Source organism: Coffea arabica, chromosome 11c (assembly GCF_036785885.1).
Source record: "Coffea arabica cultivar ET-39 chromosome 11c, Coffea Arabica ET-39 HiFi, whole genome shotgun sequence".
NCBI classification, from domain to species: domain Eukaryota; kingdom Viridiplantae; phylum Streptophyta; class Magnoliopsida; order Gentianales; family Rubiaceae; genus Coffea; species Coffea arabica.
Window position 1 is genome coordinate 28,955,592 of NC_092330.1, and position 17,821 is coordinate 28,973,412.

At 33.8% G+C, this 17,821-nt stretch overlaps 1 protein-coding gene across 1 annotated transcript; it reads right to left on the reverse strand.

Annotated features, from left to right (window-relative positions):
- Window positions 1-2,566: 2,566 nt before the first annotated feature.
- On the reverse strand, window positions 2,567-8,887 carry LOC113715982 (uncharacterized). The gene is made up of 4 exons (XM_027240285.2): window positions 7,966-8,887; window positions 6,479-6,550; window positions 3,091-5,082; window positions 2,567-2,919 (listed from the first exon to the last, which is right to left on the reverse strand). Exons 1-4 carry the CDS (start codon window positions 8,885-8,887, stop codon window positions 2,567-2,569), a joined length of 3,339 nt encoding a protein of 1,112 aa, XP_027096086.1.
- Window positions 8,888-17,821: the final 8,934 nt, after the last annotated feature.

Genomic DNA, 17,821 nt, shown 5'->3' on the forward strand with positions numbered 1-17,821 from the left:
GAAGTAAGGTGGCGTTTGGTTCGCATATCGGAATCGGAATCGGATTCGGATTCGGAATCGGATATCCTGGATTTGGAATGAGGTCATTCATTCCAATATATTTGTTTGGTTCAAGTACCTGGAATGTGTATCATTACTATAGTTGATGTTTGGTTCGGCAACTCTTTCGGAAGGGAATATAATAAATATATTATAAACCATATCGTAAATGATAATTATTGGCTCTTTGTAAATGAGATATAAGAAAGTTTCACTAATTAAATGTATTAGTAAATATATTAGTATAAATGTATTAGTAAATTTAGATAATAATATTATCATTATAAGTTTGTAACTAATTATATTAAATATTATATGTATAATTAAATATAATTATATAATTATATAATATATACAAATATTAATTATACTAATATTTTATATAAATATAATATATATTACATATTAAATATAGTTATTATTATATATTATTATATTTAAAATAATAATTATTATAATTATATAACTTATTAATATTACATACATGTATGTATTATAATTATATGCACATATAATATACATTTATAAATATACATATATATTATAAATATAATATTATATAATATTAATAAATTTATAATATATATTATATAAGTATAATTATATTTAACTAAATAATTATAATATATAATTATATAATACAATAACATCATTATTATAAGTTTGTAACTAATTAAATTAAATATTATATATATAATTAATTATAATTATGCAAACGCTATAAAATAAATACATAATTATAATTATATAATATATAAATATTAATTGTACTCATATTTTATATAAGTATAATGCATATTAATATTAGATATAGTAATTATTATATATTATTGTATTTAAAATAATAAATATAAATATAAATATAATTATATAATTTATTAATATTATATACATGTGTATATTATAATCATATGCACATATAATATGCATTTATAAATATACATATATATTATAAATATATTATTACATAATATTAATAAATTTATAATATATATTATATAAATATAATTATATGTAACTAAATAATTATAATATATATTTATATAATGTACTAATATTATAATTATAATATATTATATATATGTATATATTATAATATATAATATATATAATATATATAATATATATAAATATTAATTATATCATTGTATAATTATAATATGTAATTGGATTTGTTTCTTGGAATCAAACTTGGGAATCGGACAAAACCCACCAAAATACTTGGGAATGGAGAAACACCAAATTTTTAGAAATCATTCCAAGATTTCAATTCCCATTCCAGTGAACCAAACACCATTTATGGGGTTCATTCCATTCCCCGAATCCGATACCCTCTTACCAAACGCCCCCTAAGTTTAGAGATGTGTTCTTTGCCATGTACTTTTTGGGTAAAAACTAAAAACTTGTGTAGGTATAATCTACGGTGGCCTCACTCGTAGATTGAACAGTAAAGATTGTGCCACATCATGAAAGCAAAATTAAATATTTAGAGTTTCAGCCTCCTTTTCCTATCTTCCTAGTTCCTACTCCGTCCCAAAAATAGAGACAAAATACTCTTTTATATTTTTTGGCGGGGAAGGAGAGACTTGGGTTGAGGGTCTAAATGGGTCAAATTGAACTTGCTTGGGGCAAAATAACAAAAAAATAAACCATGAACAATACCTACACACCTCAAATGATTCTATTTTCCAAACATCAAGGAGGTGGAACATGCTGAAATTTTTATAAAAAAATATCTATCTACTGTTAAGAGAAGGTATGAAATGAGTTGCTCCCTGAACCACCAACAATTCAGTGAAGAACTCCATTAAGCGTAGTTTCTCAAAATTGAGCTATTTAACAAATGTTCCCACCATTTTCTAGCTTGAGGCAATGGTAAATTATTAATTTTAAGATTCTCCAACTATTGTCAACCACAATTACAAATATAACCTTCAATTTTTCCCTGAATAAGTACTATTAATTTCTATAAATTAAGTAGTAATTGTAGCACAGAAAACTACTTTGCTATCTTTGCTCTTGGCACCTTTAAAATGTAATTTTGTCATTAACTAAATGCATGAATCCAAATGCCACATTCATGTTCTGTATGTATAAACACATATGCCTATGTGTACCTCTATATGGTGATACATATTGATAATCAATTTATTTCTCATTTATATGCAAAAATTGAAAAGGGCAAAGATGTATGAATAACTAAATGTAAATTACCACCTTAATTGCCATTTATGTATGACAAGCATAAACACCGAGTCAACATATAAATTGGGATCCTGAACTTAAGGTCTCCATAAACAAATTTATTGGCAATACAACATATCTCATTCCTGTCTTGAACTTTAAGCAAGACAAAGAATTTCCCCCATATAAATTTGCACTCCAGGGCTCTGCCATATATTCAGTAGAAAAACATGAGTACTACTTGAATGAATGGTAAGCCTTGGAATGAGATTTCGATATACTATGCAATTGCAGAAAAAGTTGCTAATGGATTATCTCATATATAATGGTATTACCGTCTACTTCAAGCTGTGATATCTTTGATAAACTGAAGTTTGATCTTCTGCAATGCTCCTAGAACTTCTTTCATGTTTATTCTTTCCTCAGGAGCATTTGTGGTGCAACTTAAACTAAGTTGCAAGATAGACGATATGCATTCAATCTTCCTTTGTACTGTTTTATCTTCAGGATGAAGCAAGTCTGTGTCTATAACCTGAATCACAGAATCTGGTGAGCATTCTTGTATCCAACGCCTAAGGTTTAATTCTTCTGTAAACATCTCATCCTTAGGCTTTCTTTTTGTAAATGTCTCCATCAATATAATCCCAAAGCTGTAAACATCAGTACTTGTTGAAATCAATCCTTCCAGTCCATACTCTAGCATCAAAAAATTTGAAACTAGTTGTTAAAGTCAAGTACTAGTACCAGTTCACCAATTTTACATTTTTTTCAAATTTTTTAAATTTCACATACTGTACTAGCCATTAAAAGTTTAAACTTTAATTTGAATGACATAAAAAATTTGAAATTGGAATAAAGAAAAGTCACCTGGGGCAATATATCCAAATGTAGCAAGAGTCTTTGTTTGTATCACAGATTCTCCGTCTCCCAACAACTTCGCAATTCCAAAATCGCAAATATGTCCAACCATGTCTTCATCTAGGAGAATATTGCTTGGCTTCAAGTCACAGTGAACTATAGGCATTGAATAGCCATAGTGGAGATATTCCAAACCAGAAGCCACGTCTATCATGATACCCAACCTTTGCTTGATACTTAGGACATGATAGTTTACATGAAGCCATTTCTCAAGGCTTCCATTGGGCATGTATTCGAGCACCAAAGCCTTAAAGTCAAGGCTAGAGCAAGCAGTAATTACTCTAGTTAAATTTCGATGACGAAGGCAGCTTAAGACTTCACATTCTCGATCAAAGCTTTTAAATGCACCTTCTAGCTGCAAATCGAATACCTTTATGGCCCAAACCATCCCATTTTCACAAATTCCCTTGTAAACTGAACCAAAGCCCCCCGAGCCAAGTAAGTTACTCTTGCTGAATCCATTTGTTATTTGTCTAAGTTCATGGAAGGACACCCTTTCAAATGTCGCTGTGGGAAGCAAGTTCTGAGTTGGAGTTAGAATTTTCTTTCTCAACTTTAACCGTATCAAAAAAATTGAAATCACCAAGGCTAAAATGACAAATCCTGATGTCCACAGAACAATCATGACTATCCTTTTGGTCCTTGATTCATGCTCAAATGTACTTGCACAAGGTTGGAGCCAAGGAGCGCCACACAATGCTTCATTTGAGAGAAAAGATAGGTTTGTGAAATTTGCGAACGGCCCTCCATGAGGAATTGGTCCTCTCAATCTGTTGTAAGACACATTAAAGTATTGGAGATCTGGCAGTACCTGTAATGAGTTGGGAATTTCACCTTCCAGATTGTTAAAAGATAGATCCAAATGCCGTAACTGCAACATATTCTTCATGGAATCTGGTATCAATCCTTGTAGCATGTTACGTTCCAAGGAGAGTTCTTGCAAATCCTGTAGTGCTCCAATAGTGCTGGGTATCCTATCCATGTATTGATTATTTGAAAGGTTCAAATAGACTAATACCTTGAAGTTTCCAATTTCAGCGGGCAAAGAACCTGTCAAATAATTTCCTGACATGTCTAGCTCCAAAATATATCTGAGGCTCCAAAAGCTTGTTGGTACCACAGAACTTAAATTGTTAGAATTGAGATAAACATATCTGAGTGTTGTAACGTTTCCTAAACAAGAAGGCACCATACTCGAGAACATATTTTGTCCAAGCGTTAATTCTCCTAAGTTCACCAAATTACAAAACTCACTTGGAATAGCACCAAGTATTTGATTGCCGCTTAGATCTATCCTCTGAAGCTTCAAGAACCATTTGATTGTAGTTGGAATTAACCCTGTCAAACTATTGTTTTCAAAGAACAGTTCTACTAAGTTGCTCAAATTACCAATCGAACTTGGAATTTCACTTTTGATTCCACAACTACCTGCATGAAAGGATTCGAGTGAGCTAGAAAGATTTCCGATAGACTTTGGGAGGAAGCCATTCAGAGGATTCCCATTAATCCTCAAAGATTTTAAATTCTTGCAATTTGCAAGAGACGTAATGAAGCTCAACCCGTTGGATCGCAAGTCCCCAAAAAAATCATTGTTTGTTACGGACAAGACTTCTAGTAATCCCAAGTTTCCAAGAGAATGAGGAATTGCACCAGTAAAATGGTTAATGCCAATGTCTAGTACTCTGAGCCTAGAAGCATTTGAGATGGATGTTAGTATAGCTCCAGTGAATGTATTTCCCCCAAGATAGAGTTCCTCAAGATTGGGTAAGGAAACACCTAAAGTCCATGGAAGCTCGCCTGAAAAACTGTTTTCCGAGAGGGAAATAAATTGTAGTGTTGAACTATTGAAAAGTTTCAGCGTGATGGGACCTGTCAACCTATTTGAGCTCAACTGTATAACTTCCAACTTGCTTAGATTACCAACCTCTTGAGGTACTATACCTGACAAATCAAATTGGTAACAAGAAAATGAGGTATTCGACGTGAAACAATTTGGTCAAAGAAAGAGGTAAGTAATGAGAAAATGGACATATACAGGAAATACGTAATATTAAGCACTACGGATTACAAGCTAGCAAGCATTTGAGTACAAAACGATAAAGACCAGTTTATGTAAATCCTGTTCCTAATGTAGATGAACTAAGCATAAACTAGTGTAGCTTAAAAACATCTTTTCTCTCTTCATTTGAGTATCTATTGAATCGTTGCTAATTAAAAAGCTAACTCCCTCAATTTATCTAGTTCACAGTGGTCAGGTAATTGGCGTTATTTTGCATCTTGTAATTCGAAGTTTGTCAACCAAGCTGGTAACAAAATTAAAGCATGACAACATGCCAAAACTCTTGGATATCATTTATTTAAGTATTTTTTTTTAAAATTTTTGTGGTAAAGGAAAAGTGGTTATGGGAAAGGGAAGGATCCAATGGAGACATAAGCAAACAAGGACAGGAAGAGTCCACTTCGAACCTAGATTATTTTCCGAAACAATCCTTGAAGGAACACAAAATCCTGTTTTCTAACAAGTGTGTGCACAAGTAACTAAACTTAATGGAAGAGGCAATTTCAGTAAAATTAATTGAATCAATGGGTAAAGTTAGGAATGCTAATGGTAAAATTCATTGACAACTTTGGAAATGATAAAACATTTTGGTATGGCTTAAACTAAACGTATGACATTGGCAAGTGGAACACGGGAATATTTAACTTTTCTAACTCCAACATCCACGCTCTTGCTTCTCCACCATATATACCCTCTTCCTAAGTGCTCCCTCGTCTTCCTATTTCCCATTGCATCGTCTGTAAGCCCTTAATCAGATTTAGTGCAATCAATTGGGGTTGAGTTATATATGGCATATTGAGATCAAGTTGATCGAACTCAGCTTGAATGCCTAAACCCGTTTTTGCTTATGCCGTGGACCAGTATGAACTAACATGTTAACAAATGAGAAAGTGGGAGACGCGCCTCACAAGTTCCGTTTCACACCATTTGGGGGTATATTAGTAATTTAAATCATACTAAAAAATATTTGCATCCACTAATGACAAAATCACTATACCGGATTTACATCCGAATCTAACTTGTTCACTCCCAAATCCAATTTCTTTACTCAAAACTCCAACTTTTGTATGCCCAAAATGATTTACATTAAAGTCATTCTGATTTATATCAAGAGCAAGCTTGTATGAAATTGTGCAAGACACAACTTGTGAGGCTCGGGATCCAAAAAAGAGTCCAATTTGTACTTGCTTAGTCAAGCTCAAATTTGACTTAAAGAAAACTCTTCTTATAATGCAATAATAAAATAGAGCTGATTTCAAAATGTATGAAGCTTTTTACCTGTCATATTAGCACTCCTTATGCCTAGTATCTCCAAATTATAGAGATTGCCAATGACTTTTGGAATTTCACCTGCCAACAACTTATGACATGAGAATAAATTAAAGGGCAAAATATACTTTACTCTCCTGTGATTTAGTAATTTTCACATAACCTCCTATAGTTTTAAAAGTTATATATAATTCTTTCATAATTTGGATTAAAATTTCAAAGTAACGGAAATAATTATTTGTAATGGAACCCATAAAAATATCGAAATTACCGTTATTTAAAAACTAAAATGGTTGAAGTGACCAAACTATATAAACAAGTATGCATGACACTCTAACCCCATATGGTTTTATGTTTTACCATATAACCCCTTCATGATTTTCAAAATATATACATAACCCCCCATGGTTAATAAATAATTTTCAACTTTACATAGGGGTACTTTTGACATTTTAGTTGACTCCATTATGGAATACAAAATCAGTGATTTTGATACTTTAATTCAAATCATAAGGGGATTATGTATAATTTTCGAAACTATAGGAAGGTTATGTGGAAAAGCATTACACCACAAGAGAATAAAGTGTATTTTGCCCTGAATTTAATTAAAGGAACCATTCACCAATATTTCTAAAGTAATTAGCGACCTCCAACAACATTCTTTTTTAATTAAATGTTCCATGTGAATTTTATAAATTTAGTCTAAAAATCCTTCAAAACCTAATGAAAATTTCTTCTTGGGTTATGAGGATTTTGAACAACTTTCAAGGGGCTAAGATGGAATTTCAGTCCAAATTCATAATTCATGCAATAAACTTACGTCAATACGTCAATTAGTCATGGATGACAATTGCCGATTATAGCTAAAAACTTTAGAAATTTTGATTGAGTAAAGAAGATTTTTTTTTTCTTTTTGACAAAATAAAGAAGCAAGTTAAGACATAAGAAAAATCAGACAATTTAGTTTGAAATGAATATAGATAACGTACAGGATGCGGCCAAAACTAAAAATACTTTCAAGTATGAAATGAAATAAGAAAGAAGGATGAATTGACATTATGCATGTTAGGGTAGAGTAGTCATTTTGCAAAAAAAAAAAATTATTAGTTTGAATGAATTTCATCCATATTACCTTTCAATCTAAAGCAAAAAGAAGTTAAATGTAATATTTGAAACCACGTGGCAGTTAGATGGCACATTACCTCCACATGAGGGTCTTGAGTAATTTCCCCAATTTTTTTAGTGCAAGTATCTGTACCAAAAGTATTTCAAACATTCCCACATCCTTGTTTTTTTAATTTTTTTTCTAATAGAAGGGGTGAGGTTTAAGAAGCAGACAGGGAATTATTGCTTAAATCCAGTTTGGTTAAACATTAAGTATTTCCCCACGCATGTGCATCTAAACTCATTACCACTTAAACATTTAATTGTGATGAATTGATGGCTCGAAATATGCAAAAGAATTTTTTCAAAATAAAGCCAAGTTGGTAGCTTACCTGTCAGGTCAGTCCCACCCAAATATATTTGTGTAAGCGTGGTTAGATTCCAAACTCCATTTGGTATATGCCCTCTGAATCTGTTGTATGACAAGACTAAAACTTGGAGGTTTGAACATTCTCCGATGCCTGATGGAATTTCACCTTCAAAGTAATTCCATGATAAGTAAAGCCCTTGGAGTTGTGGGAGATAATCGCAGATACGTGCTGGAAGGTAACCCGATAAGCTATTATTCGTAAAAGCAATTGTTTGCAATGAGGAGAGGTTAAACAAAGCCCATGGCAGAGGGCCTACAAGTTGGTTATATTGAATTTCCAAAACTCTCAATTTTGGTAGAGCGCTAAATTCTTCTGAAAGGTTTCCCGTAAAGAAGTTATCACCCAACCCAATGACCTCTAGCTTTGTCAAATTAGAGAGCCTGCCTGATAATGAACCAGAAAATCTGTTGTGTTCGAAGTTGATATACCAGACTGCACTTAAACATCCCAAACATGATGGAAATTCTCCTTCAAAGTCATTGCTTGCAAGGTTGATGTACTTCAATCGATGGAGACGAGATAGCTCAGGTGGAAGGTGCCCATGAAAGCTGTTATTTCTAACATTTAGCCAGACTAGGAAAGAAAGATTTCCCAGTTCTGGAGGTATGGTTCCTACAATTCCCATGTAAGAAAGGTTAATGGCTGCGACTCTTTGATGGCGAGCGTTACAAGTGATTCCAATCCAGTTGCAAACAGAGTTCGAATTGGACCAGTTGGTTGGGATGATCCTTTGGGGGTCGAAAATGGTGGTTTTGAGGGCTAGAAGTGCATTCAGATCAGCAGTGTTGTTATGGTTGCCGGCAGCAATTATGCTAGCTGAGCTTGTTGTGACAAAAGGCAACAGTAGCACGGCTGCAACGAAAAGAAAATAAGTTTTCTTCATTGCTTATATAGAGGTAAATAACACTTGAGGAATGCCAAACAAATATAGAACATGGGTACATTGTGAGCTTGGACAGGACTTATATAGGCATATATTTGCGGTTGACTTAATATTTTTCCACAACACCAGGTTGAAGAATTTTGAATAAAACAGGTTCCTGATTAATTAAGTATTTACATATGTGAATTAATAAATTGCCATTACTCATTGTCCATGAGGAAGTTATAAGATTTTGACAATCCTCATCTGTTCACCTAGGTTCTATTTTGATACGTTTGCTGGTTTAGATTCTTTTCTTCTTTTAAATTGCTACATATTCTGTTGGAAAACAGGAAGCAAAAAGCTTATAGTAAATCTGTTACTCAATTTGGTGAATTTAATATAGCCTTGACTCTTATGTCTGAGACATATGTTTTTAATTTTTTATAGTTTAAAACTAGGTAAAAATACGAACAATTGACTTGTAAGTGTGAAATTGTCATTTGTACCCCATGGCCGACAAGTGTCATGGTAGCTTTTCAAGTGTATTATCGATCTCTTTCCCGGTAGTTTTGGACAATTTAAGCATCTTGTCTTGATGAAGACCTGCTGCTCAATTCTCTGGCTAGAAATCAAATGCCCAGTGGGGGAAGATGAATTCCTCTCTTTGGACATCATTGGGTTAGTTCCAAATAGTAGTAATAATGGTTATGGAGAATTCTATATTACTTGTCTTGTCACGTTAGTGTATGCTCTCCTAGTCTATTGGTGATAATCACATATCATTACAGTCACTACCTTTAACAAGACTTGGTCAACCTTGAGGATGCTATCTTGACAAAGAACCATGAGGGTCCAAGTCTCAAATCTATTGGGTGTGTTTATTGAAAAATATATTTGTTTATGGTTTATAGTTGATCCACCTTGATGGGATAAATGCAAATTCGTTTCTAGGTTTCAAGTCATTAATTAATAACAATGAACTGACAAAATAGAGGGATAGGAAGTTGTGCAGTATTAGACTAATTACAGAATTGCCAGACATGTTTTCCGGATGATTTACTTCAATACTTTCAAAATTAGTTATATTATTTACAGACTGAGGTTTTTTTAGATGTTATCATTTGATTGTAGATTATTACAGAATGCTTTTCCAAGTATTAAAAATACACTTTAATTACTTCCCAAGATTACAAATCCTCATTTATCATCCTATCCTATTTTTAGTGACTTTATAAATTTTAACCTTCTTGGGGTCCTTGAGCAGCTGTCAAGATTTCCTCAGACTAGCATTTTATGTATTTTTTTCACCTTTCGTTGTTGTGTTTTGTAGAGTAATTGATTTGACTAGCAATTCCAGTGTTTTAGCATTCTCTGTGGCATTTTAAGTATAACAATTTTCCAGGAATGATAAAAGGTATACTACTCCAAGCCAAGCTAAAATTATTATGTCTCTGAAAACTTCAATAAGAGAAAGAAGAGCTAAAAGCTTGTTGTCCCTTCATTATTTTGTGGGTGGACGATTTACCCTTTATTCCATTAGTTCAAACAGCAAAATTTGATCGAAAGTCCAGAAGTTTACACATTAAATTGTTTAATGACTTAAATGGTACATATTATAGCTTAGGGGCTAAAAGTGTATAAAAATGGCATCTTAGGGAGTTAAGAATTATGTGAATTTATCACGTCCGCACGATTTGAAATTAAGCATCATTGGCCTATTTTGGGACATTTATTGTTTTGGATGATTGTTTTTATGTGACTTTATCACATCCGCACGATTTGAAATTAAGCATCATTGGCCTATTTTGGGACATTTATTGTTTTGTCCTTTGTTCAATGAAAGAGTTTCATGTGAATATACAAGGATTTCAATTTGTTCCATTTAACATGCTAAATCAAGCGGACCGTACATATCACGTGAATTAGCAATTGGGGTTTTTATATGTCCATCTAGAGGTTTTTCATTAATCCTGGAGCAATTACTATACATGTTAAATAGTTACTCCACATCAACATAAAATTTTTCATACGCTTCACGTCGGACGAAAATTCACTATTCATGTGAACAATAAATGTTACTATTCATTACTTCCTGTGTGAGACCTCGAAATTTTATTTATCTTTATAGCTCTTATTTGAACTTACTTGTCTTAGATTCTTGGTAGAATATAAGCCAAGAGAGTGCATTTTGTTAAGAAAAGTTTCATAATCTCAAGTTAGAAAATCTAGAAATTTTCGCAGGAGGTTCTGCGTAGTTTTGGGAAATTGGCTATAACTTCATATAGGAAAGTCGGAATTGAGTTCCGTTTGTTGCGTTTGAAACTAGACATATAAGGATTCCTACGGTATAAAGTTCAGAGTTTGATTCAATATCTATAAATTCTAGAAAGTTGGCAAAATTGACTGAAAATTCTGCCCTGCACAAGTAAACATAGGAATGTTGTAGTAGCTTATGGCTCAATTTGGACCAACTTATGAACTAAATCTCTTTGAGGTATCTTCTAAAGATTATTAGTATTTGAAGTCTAGTTTTTAACAAGCTAAGTTGTATGAATTTTTGATATTCATAACTCAAGTTATGATTTTTCTAAAGGAATGGCATAAGTTAGGGTTTTGTGCAAACAAGGGTTTTGGTGTGTGTTTTTGTGTGCATTTTGGTAGTGTGATTGTGAGGACTTGTAAAATCTCTGATATTTTCTCAAAAATTTCCTTTTATTTGGAATCCATTATTTCACAATAGTTTTACTACTCATTCACTTCCTCAATAGTTACAATTAATCATAGAACCAAGGATTTTACCTTTACTTTTATTGTTAAGGTAAACTAAGGTTTTTACGTCTTTTGGTAGTGTGATTAATTGGTGTGGAGTGTGTACTCAATTTGATGATTAAGAGTGAGTTTTATATAAGAGAAAATGTGTGATTAGAAGAGATAATAATAAATTAGTGAATCACAAGTTCAAACCCTAGTACGCGGTAATTAAGGAAAATCGGCTTGAATCGACGTGCACCGTTCGCTACCGATTGAATACACCACTTGACCACTACTTTATTATCTTAATCTCCTTGTTATTAATTGAACAAAATTAGCCCTAAATTATCTTCTAAAGCAGCCGAAATTTTGGACTATAAAAACAAGAGAGAAAAGAAAAAAAATTGACCTCAAATCAAAGTGTGACATTTGTTGGAACATTAGTCAATTTTGACCAAACAAATTCCTACCTTCTTATCTTTCTTCTAGGCTGATTTTTCCTCATTTCTTGCTTGTCTTGGCCGTGGCCTGGAGAGGAAAAAAAGAAGAGAGAAAACCAACTTCATTTCCAACCTTGAATCAAGCTTGTTTGAGTGAAATCAAACAAACTAAATCGATTAAACTTAACTTGTGGTGTTTGGCAAGTTTTGTGTGGAAAAATTTTTGGAAGAAAGGTGTTTGGTTCTCACTTACAAGCACTTTTTGGAAGGTATTGGCTGCCTATCCTTTTTCTATTCCTTAATTTTGTTTAAGTTGGATAGAATCTTATATTTTTGGCTCGAGACGGTTAATTTGTTAGTTTGGTATGATATGTTGGATTGTTGAACTAGGGTTTGGAATTTTCAGTGTGTTTATTGTTATTTATATAGTATATGATGTGGAGGAGCTTGGATAGGGACTTGGATAGTGATGCAAGACATGAATGTGACTAGTAAGCATTGAATCATTAAATTTCCAGCTTTAGAGAGAAATCTGTCCTGCTTCTGACCTGTTTAATTCATCCATGTTAGAGACCGAATCAGGTTTAGTTAAAAAATGAAAGTTGTAGGAAATGGTGTTAACTAGCTGCCTACAAAATCTCAGCTCAATCGGAGCACGGTAGCCTGTGAAATGACAAAAATACCCTTGACCGCCAAATGTATTGTTTCGCGGGCAGTTTTCTGTTTTCTCTGAGATTGCACCTTTTGACCATGAAAATCTACGAAATGGCTATTGATGTCTTCATAAGACTTGTATTTATCCGTCTTAGTTTCAAAGCGGTATAAAGTGTACCCCAAACCGATAGGCGTAGCTTCAGTTGTGACCAAAATGCCAAGAGATGTCAAACCTGTTATTGTGATATTCGTCTTGAACATTAGTTCCGGTCACATTGCAAGCATTATTCTGTAATTGAATGACATTGAGCCTAGTGAAAGGCTATTGCGGTAAGATTATTTGTGTGTGACTTTGGGGCTGAATTGAGAAACATAATGAAGCCATAAATGGCAGGAAAAATAGCTAAATACAAAGGGCATGTCACCCAAATTTTCACTCGAGCACTAGACGTGTGTACTTGTGGTTCGAGCGAAGAGTTGAGATTGAATTGAACTCGAATTGTCTAGGTTATTCGAGTCCTCTTTTGTTGAGGTATATAAGCTGGAATTTGGCCAAACTCGTACCCTTAGAAAAAAGAAGTAGTGACCACTCGGAATATGTTTTCCTCGTCTTTTGGACTTAAATGCGAATTCCAAAGTTTTAGTAGCTTCTTTAGCAACACCAAAATAGCGAGCATGAATTTTCTAGAGTTTGATAAGTAACTTGAATACTACTGAAACGAGTTTCATGTACTTGATTTTCTTAAAGCGAAACTCCTGTGTTGCGAACCCTAGTTGATTTTAAAATCTTGCATAATATTTTATCGCAGATTTGGACTCCAACCAAGGAGTTACACCTGAAAGTGATTTTGACAAGCACTAAATCTTTGGCGAGTGCTTCCAAATACATGATTGAACTTGATACTTGATTAAATTCTTTACCAACGTGATCGGATAAGATTTGCATGGTTTGGTCGGGCAAGTGTGCACTTTATCGCACTTGACCTAGCATTGACTTGTACTTGTATTTGTACTTGTGCTTGATTTGTAAGTGTTGAGCGGTAGTATGTACCACACTCGATACGAGTGGGAGGTACCTCTCATTCCCGTCTCCATACTTTTCTCTTGACTAAGTCAATTGGTCATCGACTACAGTGACTACTTGGAAACCCAAACCCCGCTGGCTAGTTAATCGAGTGAAGCCGGCAAGGGTTTGGTCGATTAGATAATGAACCATGGGTATCTAGTGTTGTCGAATGGAGTGTTATCTTCTCGACTAATCGATATACTCGAGTATTACCACTAGTGTTTAGTTGGTGTTTGGCCCCGGTAAGGGGGTTGAATGGTGGACAGATTGATGTGAATCGAAGTACTACTGGATTGGTTACTTTACTTGAAAGTTGACGAAGTATCAACTAATACAGGATCAAGCTTTGGTGAAGCAACAGGAATTTGGCTCCTGAGAGCCATCTGTATCCTTATACTTTGATTGTTATTCGTAGTGTTATTGTTTCTTTTAGAAAAAAATTTTACACTCGCTCATTTTGAGATTTGCTACTTGAATTGTTATTGCTCACTTTTATGATCTTGTTCTACTCGCTACTTTGCTACTTTGATACGTGCACTTTTAAATAATAGTCAACTTGCTATTTGGAACCTCACTGGATTTTTAGTTCATTCCACGCCATTTGTTTTCCTTACAGGGGATACGAGCGAGGGTGTGAGACTGGTACAGGCTAGCATAGCCTAGTTTTTGCAAATTTTGTGATTGTACTCGCGCTAGTGCTCGGTTAGGATTGAATATCTTTTGTTATAATTGGGATTGTACGAATGTTTGGATATAGAAATGAATGTGCATGTACGTTCCAAGTTTGGGAACTGTTATCTTCTTTACTCTTGAGGTTGTAACCTATTTTATTTGAAGTGAGTGAATGAGTTCTGGAGAGAGTTGGGTAGGTGGTCCGCTAAACCCTGGGGTGCGTCCTAAGGGGAGGTGGGTTCGTCACAGATGGTATCAGAGCTCTTATCGAGCTCGTGCCGGAAGAGGGTTCTTGGACTGTGGGGATTGGCTTGTTAAGTGTGGAACAGTTGTCTATTGTTGGAAACATTAGATATTTATGTTGGGTAGGAATCTCAAAAGTGATTGATTTCCTCTGGAGCCTGACCAGCTTGAGTGGTGGATTATTTTATTTTCGGATTCTTATACCCGACTACCAAAGAGCAATACCTTTATGATAAGTCTGGAGGGCGAAAGCCAAGGCGCGGGGGAATGCGAATGGTCTGGACTTAGGAGATATTGAAAATATTAGTGAGATTCGGGGCCCTTATTATTCAAGTGTATATACCTGGTTATCCTTCTTTAAGTTTTGATTAAGTATAGTGCCTGAACAATAACTAGAGTTAATGTCCCGTAGGGTATGTGACTATATATATAAGGAGAGTGTTTTATTTTAAATGTGTTCTATTATTTTCACTTTATGATTTGAAATTGTTTTTACCGAACTTTATAGCTACTTAAATCTATATAGTGTATATTTTTTTAAAAAAAAAGAAGCATGGAGGGTAGTACGTGTTTAGAGATTTAATTGTAGTCATGAGAGGAGATGTACTTTGGAGATTATTTGCCAATGCATAGTATTTTATTTCACGATTTAGCAAGAGTAGTAACCAAGTTTCATAATTACGAATTTTCTTTTTCATCGAGTTCCTAAATTTATATCACTTTGCACAATTTGACGTCTTCATTGAACTTCCTTAGCATATCAATTTAGCCATTACGTCGGCGAGATTTTCTCTCTAGGTAAGTTTGCGGTAGTACTATGAGTAAGAGAAAGTCACTTAGGAATTGGAGGAAATCCTGTAACATCAAGTTTTGAGCGAGCAAAGGTACGAATTTCGAGGACAAAATTCTTTTAAGGGGGAGAGAGTGTGAGACCCCAAAATTTTATTTGTCTTTATAGCTCTTATTTGAACTTACTTGCCTTAGATTCTTGGTTGAATGGAAGCCAAGGGAGTGCATTTTGCTAAGAAAAGTTTCATAATTTCAAGTTGTTAGAAAATTTAGAAATTTTCGTAGGAGGCTCTGCGCAGCTTTGGAAAATTGGCTATAACTTCGTATAGGAAAGTCGGAATTGAGTTCTATTTGTTGCATTTGAAACTAGACACATAGGGATTCCTATGGTGTAAAGTTCAGAATTTGATTCAATCTCTATAAATTCTAGAAAGTTGGGAAAATTGACTGAAAATTCTGCCCTGCACAAGTAAACATAGTAATGTTGTAGTAGCTTATGACTCAATTTGGACCAACTTATGAACTAAATCTCTTTGAGGTGTCTCCTAAAGATTATTAGTATTTGAAGTCTAGTTTTTAACAAGCCAAGTTGTATGAATTTTTGATATTTGTAACTCAAGTTATGATTTTTCTAAAGAAATGGCATAAGTTAGGGTTTTGTGCAAACTAGGGTTTTGGTGTGTGTTTTTATGTGCATTTTGGTAGTGTGATTGTGAGGACTGGTAAAATCTCTCATATTTTTTTAAAAATTTTCTTTTATTTGGAATACATTATTTTACAATAACTTTACCACTCATTCACTTCCTCAATAGTTACAATTAATCATAGAACCAAGTGTTTTCCCTTTACTTTCATCGTTAAGGTAAACAAGGGTTTTTACGTCTTTTGGTAGTGTGATTAATCGGTGTGGAATGTGTACTCAATTTGCTGATTAAGAGTGAGTTTTAGATAAGATAAAGTGTGTGACTAGAAGTGACAATAATAAGTTAGTGAATTACAAGTTTAAACCCTAGTACGCGCGAATTAAGGAAAATCGGCTTGAACCGACGTGCACCGTTCACTACCGATTGAATACACCACTTGATCACTACTTTATTACCTTAATCTCCTTATTATTAATTGAGAAAAATCAGCCCTAAAATATCTTCTAAAGCAGCCGAAATTTTGGACTAAAAAAACAAGAGAGAAAAGAAAAAAATTGACCTCAAATCAAAGTGTGACACTTGTTGGAACATTAGTCAACTTTGACCAAACAAATTCCTACCTTCTTATCTTTCTTTTTGGCTGATTTTTCCTCATTTCTTGCTTGTCTTGGCCATGGCTTGGAGAGGAAAAAAAGAAGGGAGAAAACCAACTTCATTTCCAACCTTGAATCAAGCTTGTTTGAGTGAAATCAAACAAACTAAACCGATTAAACTTACCTTGTAGTGTTTGACAAGTTTTGTGTGGAAAAATTTTTGGAAGAAAGGTGTTTGGTTCTCACTTACAAGCACTTTTTGGAAGGTATTATGGCTACCTATCCTTTTTCTATTCCTTAATCTTGTTTAAGTTGGATAGAATCTTATATTCTTGGCTCGAGACGGTTAATTTGTTAGTTTGGTATGATATGTTGGATTGTTGAACTAGGGTTTGGAATTTTCAGTGTGTTTATCGTTATTTATATAGTATATGATGTGGAGGAGCTTGGATAGGGATTTGGATAGTGATGCAAGACATGAATGTGACTAGTAAGCATTGAATCATTAAATTTCCAGCTTTAGAGAGAAATCTGTCCTGCTTTTGACCTGTTTAATTCGTCCATGTTAGAGGCCGAATGAGGTTTAGGTCAAAAATGAAAGTTGTAAAAAATGGTGTTAAGTAGATGCCTAAAAAATTTCAGTTCAATTGGAGCATGGTAGCATGTGAAATGACAAAAATACCCTTGACCATCAAATTTATTGTTTCGCGGACAGTTTTCTGTTTTCTCTGAGCTTGCACCTTTTGACCTTGAAAATGAATGAAATGGCTATTGATGTCTTCATAAGACTTGTATTTATCTGTCTTAGTTTCGAAACGGTATAAAATGTACCCCAAACCGATAGGCGTAGCTTCAGTTGTGACCGAAATGCCAAGAGATGTCAAACCTGTTATTGTGATATTTGTCTTGAACATTAGTTTCGGTCGCATTGCAAGCATTGTTCTGTAATTGAATGACATTGAGCCTAGTGAAAGGCTATTGTGGTAAGATTATTTGTGTGTGACTTTGGGGCTGAATTGAGAAACATAATGAAGCCATAAATGGCAGGAAAAATAGCTAAATACAAAGGGCATGCCGCCCAAATTTTCACTTGAGCACTA